Below are 13133 nucleotides of genomic sequence, written 5' to 3' on the forward strand. Positions count from 1 at the left end.
CTGGCCTTTATTTATCTTTAGCTCTGGATCAGGATGAAGTGACCAAAGTTTGCAGAAATGAACTGCGTAAGGTCCAGGATTGAATTCTGGTTAGAGAAACCTATAGCTGTCTTTCAATAGTATTCATACTCATTCAATTAGCACTAATTGAATCCAGCCCTATTTGCAATTTGACACTAATTGCAAATAGGGCTGGATTCAATATGGAACCCTGTGGGACACCCTCTTCTCGAATGTAAGATGCTGACAGCATTCTTTTATATTGGACTTGAAATGTGCACAATTTTAAAAGTTCTGAATTATTAAAGGGAGGTAGCACATCATGACGCCATGTGGTGTGAAACGCTTCAAGAATATCCAGGTTGACAATCACTAGATGTTGTCTCCTGACGAAGGCATTATGACTGTTAGATTCAATTTTTAAAATAAAATCTAGGGTGGACTTGTTTTTACAGAAACCATATTGGTGATCAGAAAGTATATTTTGGGAGGCTAGAATCTAAGTGAGCCTCTTATCCACCATCTTTTCAAATATTTTGCCTTAACAGCTTGCCAAAGATATCAGTATATAATTCTGAATTTGAGAAGGGTCTTTGCCCGGTTTTGGTATAGCAAAAATATAGGAATGATGCCAAGAGAGGATATTTTGGAGAGGATACAGTCAATATCTGCTACCATTGTATCAACAATAGCATTTGAATCTGCCGCTATTGTTATCGATGGAGCAGATACTGGTAGTTCTACGAAACTTGTAGCAGTGTAATCAGTATCAGTAGAGGATCACAACGTACGACAGTAACATTCATAGAACTTTTAGAATCAGTGATTCGGCATAGATAGTTAAATTTATCATCTCTTATAACTACTTCGATTTTACGAATGTGATTTTTTAACTCAATACATATAACTTGATAGAAGATAAAAAATTCATACAACGTAACTCGGTTGGAGATAAAACTCGATACTGAAATACATATATATATAAAATATAGAAAATTAATAAATAACTTATGTAAAGTTAACTAAACAAGAACTAATTAATGCCATCTATACATATCTAGATAGAACATTACATCAGTCTTATTATATATTTTTTGTATAGTTTAAGTACAATTAGTAAAATAGGTAAGATCTATTTCATATAGGATAAGCTGGTAGCTACTTAACCCTATAATAGCAATAACTGGTCCACGAGGCCAAACCTAGTAAAGGATGATCATTAGTCAAAGCAAAAGTAAAAATAAAACAATTAATAAACATAATAATAATATATATCAAGTCAATTATAGGTAATAGGACACATTGAAAGGGACTTTATCGAGGGCTAACCCTTTCAATATGTCCCCTACAATTAACCCGGCTATCAGTTTCTGATATCATCTGCCTGTTTAACACGGTCAAAAGGTAATTCATGCGATAAATGTATAAGTATAATTAAAGTTAGCCAATAATTTTGTTGTTAACTTTAATTATACTTATACATTTATCGCATGAATTACCTTTTGACCGTGTTAAACAGGCAGATGATATCAGAAACTGATAGCCAGGTTAATTGTAGGGGACATATTGAAAGGGTTAGCCCTCGATAAAGTACCTTTCAATGTGTCCTATTACCTATAACTGACTTGATATATATTATTATTATGTTTATTAATTGTTTTATTTTTACTTTTGCTTTGACTAATGATCATCCTTTACCAGCTTTTCCTATATGAAATATATCATACCTATTTTACTAATTGTACTTAAACTATACAAAAAAGAAAAAAAAAAATTATATATATATATATATAGTGTTATAACTGCATTAGGATATAAGTTTAGTGTAATATTTTTAATTGTATTGAATTTGAAGTTTTAATTGAAATTGAATAGAAATCATGCATCAGACCAGAGCAGCAAAGCAAAAGGCTCAAAATCACATTTCAAAAGACTTTACTCTGAACAGCCTTTTGAAATGTACTGCTTGTTTGATGTTTATGGTGCTTTCAGGAACGGGACATGATACTGCCAGGGGAAATGTCATTGTGTGTGTTCGATGTAAGGAGTGTGAGGAAAATAGGCGCCAACTAAGCATTATTATGGGCCTATATGAGAACTTGAAGAATAGGGTAGATGCCATCAAAGGATTTAAACTGAAGGGCTAATCAAGCTCTCAGCTCCCACATCAATGCCAGAACTTGCACTTGAACATCAGGCAACACAGCAGCAATCCCCAAGGCAGAATGTACTGGTCCCACAGGAACTAGTTGTTGTTGACTCTATTGTCAGGGGAAAGGGGAATATATTGTGCAAGTAGGATAGGTGGAACAGGACCAGGCTATGTCTGACAGAGGCTAAGGTTGATGATGTTGTGCAGATATCTTTTAAGGGCACAAAAGGTGATATTGTTGTGCACGTTGGCAGTAAGACTGGCAGAATTACTTAACAAGTACAGGTCAATGTCGAAAAAAAGCTGTGAGTTAGGGTTAAATTTGAAAGTGTCTGCAATTCTGCCGAGACATGATAGGAGGGAGTATATGATGAAAGCCTTGTCAATCAATAGGGCCCTGGAGAGATTCTGCAGGGCTCAAGGGGTAGAATTTTTTTCACTCTGTGCTTGTTAACAGGAGAGACTGCATTTACAGCGATGGGATTCACTTAAACAGAAAAGGTGCAAGAATATTTGCTGATACTATCGAGGCAATGTTAGTTAGGTTGGAAAACTGCAAGCTTGGCAGGGATACACGGGTTAATAGATTAACAGTAGTTGCTGGCAGAGGTGAAAGTGATTCTTGCACTGCTTCTATTGGAATAAGCAGCAGGCTGTAAAACATAGTGGAAGGGATTTCAGAGACTGCTGGGAGTCATCGCGAAACAAGTAAATACATGGGCTGTGTTAGGGTAGCTAAGAATAACAAAAGGTGTATGTATATTTGCGAGTACACCAATGCTACGAGTTTGGTAAATAAACTGTATGAATTTGAGGTGATGGTCAAAGGCAGATACAGTTGGAATATCAAAGATGTGGTGTCACACAGATATAAGTATTGCAAAATTGGAATTTGGGGAGCACAATGTGTACAGAAAGGACAGACAAGACAGGATGGGAGGAGGGGTTATGCTGTTAGTTAAGAAACACATAAAATCTAAGGAAGTGCATCCAATTGATGTTGGTGGAAAATGCAATGTTGAGTCTGTTTGGTGTGACATAAGCACTGGTAAAGGAAAAATGAGAGTAGGTGTGTGTTCTAGGCCTAATGAATAATAATGAGCTTGTTTGTTATTTGGTTTTTAGGAGCATTAACAATTATTGCTCTGGGAATATGCGGTGGTCATTCCCTTGACCTTTCCACATCGTCCGTATTTGGTGGTGACGGGCTCAAACCACGGTCTAATCAAGAAGCGTGTGATATGCACTGCTGCTGCTCCTTCCCACCTGGCTACGGAGGTGCCAGTATAATGAGCAATTGTGCAGAGAAACAGAGTGGGCCAGTAAATTAGAGTGTCTTATAATGGGGGATTTTAATTTCCCAGATATTGACTGGAATTTGTGGGGTGGTCACTCACAGACTAGCAAGGCTTTTGTGGATTTATTGGATGATTGTTTTCTACAGCAACATGTTCGAGAGGCAACCAGAGGGAGTAATACTCTTGATCTGATTATCAGTAGTGATTCTTCATGCATTAAGAATCTGCAGATAAAGGAACCACTAGGTGACAGTGATCACAGTGTGCTGAAGTGGGATTTACTCAAAGAGGTAACTACCATCAGAGGTAAAGGGAAGGGTTTTTGCTTTCGTAAAGACGACTACGGTGGTCTGAGACAGTATTTAAATTCTATACAGTGGGACCAACTGATGATGTTATCAACAGCAAATTCTAAATTGGAAGCATTTAAAGAATTAATCTTGGAAGCTAATACGCTTTTCACACCAACTAAGAAAATATTTTTCAAGGTTGAGGCCTAAATGGAAGTCAGATGAACTAATAAGACGTGGCAGATAAGAAAAATGTATGGAATACACATAAATTAACAGGTGACATGGAAGCCAATTGTAGATATAAGCTGCTCTGCAATTAAATCAAAAAGGAGGTTAGGAATGCAAAAGCTTTCCCAAACTCCTTTGTGTATTAAACTCTGGCAGTGAGTTAAATTTTTTAATAACTGAGAGAAATTGCTGGAGATAAAGATAAGGAAGGCACCTGGGGTGGATGAGATCTATCCAGTTATATTAAATGAGGCAGCAAAGGAAGTAAGCAAACCCTTAGCCATAATTATGAGAGCTTCCCTGGACTCGGGGGGGGGGGGCATGAATGGGAGATGTGCAAATGTGACTCCAATCCATAAAAGTGGATCAAAGGGTGACACAAGTAATTACAGCCTGTTAGTTTAACTTCTATTCTAGGGAAATTAATGGAGGCACTGGTTAAGGAAGCACTGCAGGATCATCTAGACAAGACTGATTGGATACTATGATGTGGATACAAAGGAACTAGATAAAAAGAATAATTTTGATATCATATACTTGTATCTTAGGTATGCTTTTGATTCTGTTGCACATGGAAGACTGCAGCACAAATTGGAACAGTGTGGCACTGGAGGCAAATTGCTACTAGGGATAAAGGGATGGTTGAGTGAGAGAAGACAGAGAGTGGTAATCAATAGTCACTGCTCTTCGTGGACTAATTTCATTAGTGGAGTCCTCCAGGGTTCAGTACTGGGTCCATTGTTTTCTGTATTTATTAATGATATTGATGGTGGAATATTAACATTGGTAGAGACATATGATGCAGAAAAGCAAGCTTATCCAGCATCAGCAAAAAAAAAAAAAAAAACAAACCCCTACCATTTCATTCCATTCATTCCAAATGCTTGTTCAGCTCAACCTTAAATTTATTTAGGCTATCAACTTCCACAACAAAAGATGGAAGTCTGTTTCACCATTCAACCTCCCGCTCACTAAAGAAAAATTTCCGCACATGTATTCCACAACTGTGTTTCCTCAATTTGAATCTATGCTCCCTTAGGTTTGTAATAAGAGCATGCAGGGAAAAAAACCATCAGCATTCAGCTTGCTAAGCCATTTCAAGGACTTATACCCCTCAATCAGGTCACCATGCAAGTGCCTACTCGCCAGGTGCTGCAGTTTGCAGATGTTAAGCCTTTCTTGGTAAGAGCACCCCTTTATTCCCCTCACCAATCTTGCTGCCCATCTTTATGTTCATTCTAGCAACTCTATATCCTTCCTAAAATGGGACTGCCAGACCTGCACACAGTACTCTAGGTGTGGCCACCATTGCCTTGTACAATGGGATAATCACCTCCCTGCTAGCAAAATTCCTATTTATTATTTACAAGACTCCATGACCTGTCCTGGCAGCCCTACTGCATTGTTCAGCAAACTTCATATTTGACTGCACAATTTTCCCCCCAGGTTTTTTCCACTTTCCACTTCCCTGAGTGTAGTACCATACAGTTGGTACATTTCTCTTGGGTTATTGCTACCCATATGCAGTACTTTGCATTTATCAATGTTAAACTTCAGTTACCACTTCCCAGCCCATTCAACTTGTTTAGATCCAGTTAGATAGCATACTGTCTTTATTGTCATTAACAACCCTGCCAACCTTTGAATCATCTGCAAACTTGGACATTAATCCTGATATACCTTCATCAATATCAGTGATGAATACACAAAACAACAATGGGCTCATCACTGAACCCTGGAGAACTCCACTAATAACATTTGTCCATGACGAGCAGTGTCCATTGATTACCACTCTCTGTCATCTCCCACTCAACCATCCCTTTATCGAATGTAGAAACTTACCCTTAATGCCATACCTCTCCAGTTTGTATAGTAGTCTTCCAGGTGCAACAGTATCAAAAGCTTTCCTGAAATCCAAGTATATGATATCAAAATTATTTTTAACATTCAGTTCCTTTGTGACCGCATCATAGGAACCAATCAAATTGGTTAGAGAAGACCGCCCTTTAACAAACACATGCTGTGTCTTAACTATTACTGCAGTTGTCTAGAGGATCCTGCGATACTTCTTTGACCAGTGACTCTATTAATTTCCCCGGAACACAAGTTAAACCAACAGGTCTATAGTGACTTATGTCACCTTTTGAACCCCCCCTTTGTGAATTGGTGATACATTTGCACACCACAAGTCCTTGAGAACCACCCGTTTCCAAGGAAGCTCTCATAGTTATGGCTACAGGTTTACTTACTTCCTTTGCTGCTTCCTTTAATATAACTGGATAGATCCCGTCCATACTCCAGATGCCTTCCTATGTTTAAATTCAACAATTTCTCCTCCATTTAGCTCTCAATTATTACAAAATCACTTAGCTCTCTATTTAGAGTTTGATAAACTTCTATCATTCCCCTCATTGAGTAACTCCTCATGTGTGAATGTAGATGCAAACTATTCATTCAGTTTATCAGCTACCTGAGCATGATCATCAATAGTCAACCCATCTATGCGAAGTGGTCCAAGTTTGAGACATCGGGCTTAATGTATAAGTTTGCAGATGACACAAAGGTTGGCAGGGTTGATAATGACACCCCAACAGGATCTAGAAAAGAACAGCAGATGGGTTGAGAGGTGGCAAATGAAATTTAATCTTGACAAATGCAAAGTGCTGCATATGGATAGCAGTAACCCCAGGGTAAAGTATCAACTCTGTGGTACTACACTGATGGTGGTAGAGAATGAAAAGGACCTGACAATAATTGTGCAATCAGATATGAGGTTTTCTGAGCAGCACAGATAGCTGCAAAGAGTAGCTCATTGTGTCTTGTCAATGATATACAGGAAGTTTTCTAGCAGGGATAAAGAGGTGATTATCCCCTTGTATAAGGCAATGGTCAGGACACCCATTGAGTACAGGTCTGGAGGCCACATTTTAGGAATGATGTAGAGCTGCTAGAACGAGTACCAGAGAAGGGCAACAAGATTAGTGAATGGAACAAAGGGTTGCTCTTATGAATACAGGCTTAAATTTTGCAAATACAGTGTCTGGGGAATAGGTACCTGTGATTGAAGTGTATAAAGCCTTGAATGGATTGAGCATGCTCAGTGCTGATGGGATTCTTTCTCTTGCCCAGATTAACCATCTCAGGGGACATGAATTCAAACTGGCGAAAGACAGTTGCAGAATATATGTTCGGAAAGATCCCTTTAGCCAGTGGGTGGTTGACTGCTGGAACAAACATCCATCTGTCGCAGAAGTGAAATAAATAAATTCAATGCAGAATTAGACAAACATGGATGGGTGGAATGGTTTTTTTTTTTTTTTTTTTTTTTTGGCAGATGCTGTATAAACTTGCTTTCTTGCATCATATGCCTCTACTAATGCTAATACTAATATATATTTTTTGAAAATATCCAGTTGTAAAAGAGCAACAATATGCATAGAACGGGTTCACATACTGTAGTACATGCTGTCTAGTCCTGCTGCACTAGATGGAGATTTCCTCAGGGATTCTTTCAGCTCAGCGAGAGTAAAGACCTGGATATACAGAAGTGAGAGACTAATTGAGAAATTCTATTTAATATGTTCTTCATTAGTTTTAATACGTTGAAAAAGGAGGTCACATAAGAGGAGGCGGAAATATTATAGAAAAATTCTGCTAAAATATTTGCAATATCAGTAGGAGAGGATAAGTCCTGCCTATTCCATTTTATTTTGGAGACGGCAATGATAGAAATTTCCCACTGAGTGCTTGTCTTTTCTTCCAGATAATCCAAGTGTGAGTATTTTTGCTAATAGTTGAGACAAAGTTAATCCAGGAGTCACATTTTGCTTTTTTTTTGTAATTTATCTAGCTCTGGCTCTGAATTTTTTGAAGAAAATTAGGTTGGCAGTAGTTGGGAATTTGCAAAATTGTTCCAAGCACAGCTTTTTTCTCTTTCTCTTTGGAGCTATCTTCATTCCGCCACTGGTTTTAGTGTACCTGTTTGCATTGGTCGGATTTTGGAATGGAAATTTCGGCTGTCGACAGTATATGGCTGGTAATGTGATTGGTTATGTCTTCAATATGTTGCTGCTGCTGTACATACTGGTTATTGAGTAGGACACAAGAGTGCTTTGTGAAAATTGCAAGAAGTACTGGCTTTAGGACATGACACAACCTGAGTTTGAATTGAACTTATGATACGAAAATGGTCACTGTGGAATGGATCGTTCAGCACCAACCATTCCATGCTTGGAAAAAGAGATACTGAACAGATGGATAAGTCTATGGCAGATGTTGTACCTGTAGGTGTGATCATGAGTTGGAGAGCCAGTGTTTAATACAGTCAGATTATGGTTATCCAGGTGTGTTTCAATTAATTGGCCTCTCCTATCCACAGTGGAAGATCCCCACAATGGATGTTGACCTTTGAATTCAATGAGTAAACAATCGAGAGGTGGCAGTTGTGTTAAAAGGTTGTCATGTTCAGTCTGGGAACAAGGATAATTAGGTGATATATAAATAGATGCAAAGGTTAATGATATATTCCCATTGCCATCCAAACTGCTACTACAACTTCTAAGGAGGTTTGTAGTGGGAGATGTCTTGATGGTGTGGTAGTTTTGACAAGAATAGCTACCCCTCCATGAGCAGGAGTGCCAGAATCCGTCTCGCCTAAGCATAGCATAGTTTTTGAATTTGAGAGAAACTTTTGGTGATAAAAATGCTTCCTATAAGTATATGCCTACTGTGTTAGTTTGTATGAGTAAATCATTCAGGTCATCTATATTATTGCGTAATCCTCTGCAGTTCCACTGTAGGAATTTGTTCATTGATTGGGCTTGTTTGAGGAAGATTTATCTGACTGTTTTTTCTGAGAAGGTTTCTGTCTGCTTAGTTTTGATTTTTCATTTCTGGGATTTGGTCGGTGCAAGCAAGCAATTACTAAGCATGCAAGCTATTGTTGAGGATAGCCACAAATTAATCATAAATTAATATGATAAGCTCCATCAAACAAGATTTTAATATTAATTACAACTTTTGGATTTTAAAATTTATATTGTAATTATTATATTACAACTTCTCTAATTTATGCTTCCTTTTAGCTAGGCAAGCTTAATAAAGCACAAAACTATTGCAATACCTTGGTCATTCCGGGAACGTTCCATTGCCATACAAGCTATCCTCCATTCTTGAAGTTCTGGAGAGGGAATGAGTCCTGCTGTTATTTCTGATCCTTCTTTTCTGGCTTGCCACCAATTGTGATCATCTTTGCTAATAACCTGGAGTATGTCACCAGTTTTAAAAGCTATTCCTGCCTGAGTACATGGAATTAGGTCGTCATCCTTTGGATTGTAGTCAAATTGGGCACGAACATATATCTGCAAGCAACATACCATTAGACATAAATATTGTTTCTTCTAGATTAAATGAAATCATCAAGGGGGGACGCTCTATGAAAACTGTAAAGCTAAAATTTTAAACCAGTCAACAAAAATCATATGATCAAAACAGTAACACCAGATTTATATCCAGTCTTATGAACTTAACACTCACTCCTATCAACGTTTGCTCAGCGACATCTGTCTATCCACTATTAAAATGGCAATAATGCTATGGTTGCCATCAGTCTATAGAAGAGCATAAAGAATGAATGAAGTAAAGGTGCTAAATTAATTCAATTCTTGAAGGTAAAAAGAGTAAAAGTAAAGTGCAGCCATTATCAACCCACTGCAGGATGGAAGCCTCCTCAACAATTCATGTTGAGGGAAATGGACCATAATCTGCAATGCTGGTCCAGTGCAGGTTGGCAGATTGACCATATTCAGCAGTCAGGGGCTTGAACCCCAGTCTACTCAAAGAGCATGTGCTACTGCACTCCTGCTCCTGCCCTCAGCTAATACCAAAATCTGAACATACTAAATGCATTAATAATAAAAAATGAAAAGACCACATCTCAATATAGGTACAAACCACTGCTGAGATAAGCTAGACATAAAATGAATTAGTTCCAACTCACATTTAAGAAATTGAAGCATAAGAGAGACACTGTACAGGTGTCTAGAAATTCACAGTATATCTACTTAAAACAATGACAACTGTTTTAAGCAGATATACTTAAAACAATAAAAACAACAAAAAATAAGTTCAAAATAGTTCACAAGTTGTTGCCCTCCAACTGCAGACTTCCATCTGAAATTTGCACACATGTCTATAATCCAACTTAAATATATTAAGTTGGATTATAGACTTGCATTTTATAGTCTACGAAAAGCCAACTTTTATCTTCATGGTGCTATTAATATGAACGGTAATATTATATGGGCTGAAGAAAATCCAAATGCGATAACAAATATAATATTTTCACAGACTGGATATGTGCAAATGTATCCCCAATTTACAGGGGGGGTCGAAGGGCGACACGAGTAATTACAGACCAGTTAGTTTAACTTTTGTTCCTGGTAAAATAATGGAGTCACTGGTTAAAGATGCATTGCAGGATCATCTAGACAAGGCTGCAGCAATAATTCAGACACAGCATGGGTTTGTTAAGGGAAAATCTTGTTTGACAAATTTGATTGGATATTATGATGTGGTTACAAAGGAACTGGATGCAAAAAATAATTTTGATATATACTTAGATTTCAGGAAAGCTTTTGACACTGTTGCGCATGAAAGACTACTGTGCAAATTGGAGCAGAAAGGTATTAAGGGTAAGTTGCTATAATGGACAAAAGGATGGTTGAGTGGGAAAAGACAGAGGGTAGTAATCAATGGGCGCTGCTCTTCATGGACTAACGTTATTAGTGGAGTCCCACCGTTGTTTTGTATATTTATCAATGATATTGATGAAGGTATATCAGGCTTAGCGTCGAAGTTTGCAGATGATACAAAGGTTGGCAGGGTTGTTAATGACAGTAATGGCAACTGAAGTTTAATATTGACAAATGCAAAGTACTGCACATGGGTGGAAGTAACCCCAGAGGAATGTACCAACTGTGTGGTGCTACACTTAGGGTTGTGGACCTGGAAGTAATTGTGCAGTCAGATATGAAGTTTTCTGAGCAATGCAGACAGGTGCCAGAGCAGGTCATGGGATTTTGTCAATGATACAGGAATTTTGCTAGTAGGGAAAAGGAGGTGATTATCCCATTGTATAAGGCAATGGTCAGGCCATCCCTTGAGTGTACTGCATACAGGTCTAGAGGCTTCATTTTAGGAAGGATGTAGATTTGCTTGAGCATGTACAGAGAAGGGCAACAAGATTGGTGAGGGGAATGAATGGGATCCTCTTACCAAGAGAGCCTTAACTTCTTCAAATTGCAGCAGCTGGAGACTAGTCACCTGCGAGGTGATCTGTTGAGGTGTATAAAGCCTTGAATGAGTTGAGCATGCTGAATTCTGATGGGATTCTTCCACTTGCACAGATTATGAACCTAAGGGGGCATAAATTCAAATTGAGGAAAGACAGTTGTAGAATAGCTGTGTGGAAATTTGCCTTTAGTGAGTGGGTGATTAATTGCTGGAACAAACTTCCATCTGTCGTTGTGGAAGTTGATAGCTTAAATAAATTCAAGGAGGAACTGGACAAACTTTTAGAAGGATTGGGTGTGTGAATGTTTTTTTTTTTTTTTTTTTTTAGATGATGCTACATAAGCTCATACGATTGCTTCCTTGCATCACATGCCTTTATTACTATTGCATAATGAGTAGGTTAATGAACACATCGAAGGAATCATTAATCGACACTATTAATGTATCTGCCAAACAACAAAGGTTGTGGATGACAGAAAATGTGATTCCAGACTTGGGGGGGGGGGGGGATTTTGGATCAAGCAACCTTTCAACAGCATGAGGTGTTGCCAGTCCTCTCTACTTTTGTATATGTGTGGGAGTTCCTATGTTCTTCAGCGCTGGTCTAGAGTTGTAGACTCTGTGACCTCACAGTGATTATTCATTTTAATATTCAGTGCAGATGCTCTAATTTGATGACCCTTGTAGCCAATTAAATTCTGAAATAAATGACTTGACACAAGAAAATTTTGTAAATAAAAAAGAAAAACAAAGGATTTAAATTTTCGACATTTAGCATAACTGTTATAAAAAAAAATACGTACAGTAATACCCCGAAGTTACGCGATAGGTGGGTCCGACGAAAATCGCTTAAGTCGAATTCGCGTAAGTCGGGGTACAACTTTGCATATAAATACATATAAATTTTGTTTAATTGGGACCAAGGACTAACAAAAACACTAGTTTAGAAGAAAAATATTAATAAAATTGCAGTTCTTTATACATATTAATACAAAATATGTATTAAAAAAATAAATGACTTACGTAAAAAAGTTATTTCGATGTCGATGGCTTCATAAAATCTAACAAATTCGTCTGACGACACAGAGACTTCTTTTTCTCACGCAGAATTTCTTCGTAGCAAGCTAATAATTTTTTTATTCCTTGCTTGGTAGCTATAACGCGTTCTTCATTGTAGTCTATGTTTTCTAAAATTTTTAAGCCCTTTTCAATTGAGCTGAGACCTTCTGTCAAGTTTGCAATTGTCATGTGCTTTTCGCCGTTGCCTCATTTAGGCTTGTAGCACATGCAATATCACTTGGTCTTTCATTTCGCTCAAAGCGTTTCACAATTTCATATTTTTTCTTTATCGACAGAGGCCGACTGGCCATAAGTCTTACCGGGGAAACCGCGGTGTGCCTGTGTGATTTTGGCCATAAACCATAGTATGAGGCCACTATAAATTTTTGACCCAGTCCGCCCCTGTTTATCGATAATTGCTTTTGTTTTTCTCTCTGAATCTGCAGTGTCTTCACCAGTATGCTTCCTTTTCACACCTTTTAAGTATTTTACTCATTTTTAGGGAATAAAGCACAATTACAAAATGAGGAGGCACGCTTGATATGCATAAACAAAGCTGCGCGCCTGTAGCAACTGAATAAACAACACCATAAAGGCAGAGATATTACACTATTAATACCTTACATTTCTAGGGGTTACTACCATAAAACAATAAAAATCCAGTTGCGTTTCTGCTAGTGGAATCTCTTATAAACTGGTAGTAAACTCGATCTAATTGCATATCGATAGCTGGAATTGTGTCGGTTTTTACGTTATTATGGTGAAATGTGTTTCCCCTAAAACAAATACATTTTCAGAATCTCCTCTTCA

The 13133-nt window shown here is 37.8% G+C and overlaps 1 protein-coding gene across 1 annotated transcript in view; it reads right to left on the reverse strand.

Annotated features, from left to right (window-relative positions):
* The window catches only part of LOC150080848 (peripheral plasma membrane protein CASK-like), a 669094-nt gene that overhangs the window by 182451 nt on the left and 473510 nt on the right, over positions 1-13133 (reverse strand). Inside the window, exon 17 of the mRNA XM_090381386.1 lies at positions 9094-9331. Within this exon, the coding sequence (XP_090237512.1) occupies positions 9094-9331 (238 nt within the window). The remainder of the gene's footprint in view (positions 1-9093; positions 9332-13133) is intronic.

The sequence above is a fragment of the Mastigoproctus giganteus genome, chromosome 9 (genome assembly GCF_048544385.1).
Source record: "Mastigoproctus giganteus isolate SK-2022 chromosome 9, ASM4854438v1, whole genome shotgun sequence".
In the NCBI taxonomy this organism is placed as follows: domain Eukaryota; kingdom Metazoa; phylum Arthropoda; class Arachnida; order Uropygi; family Thelyphonidae; genus Mastigoproctus; species Mastigoproctus giganteus.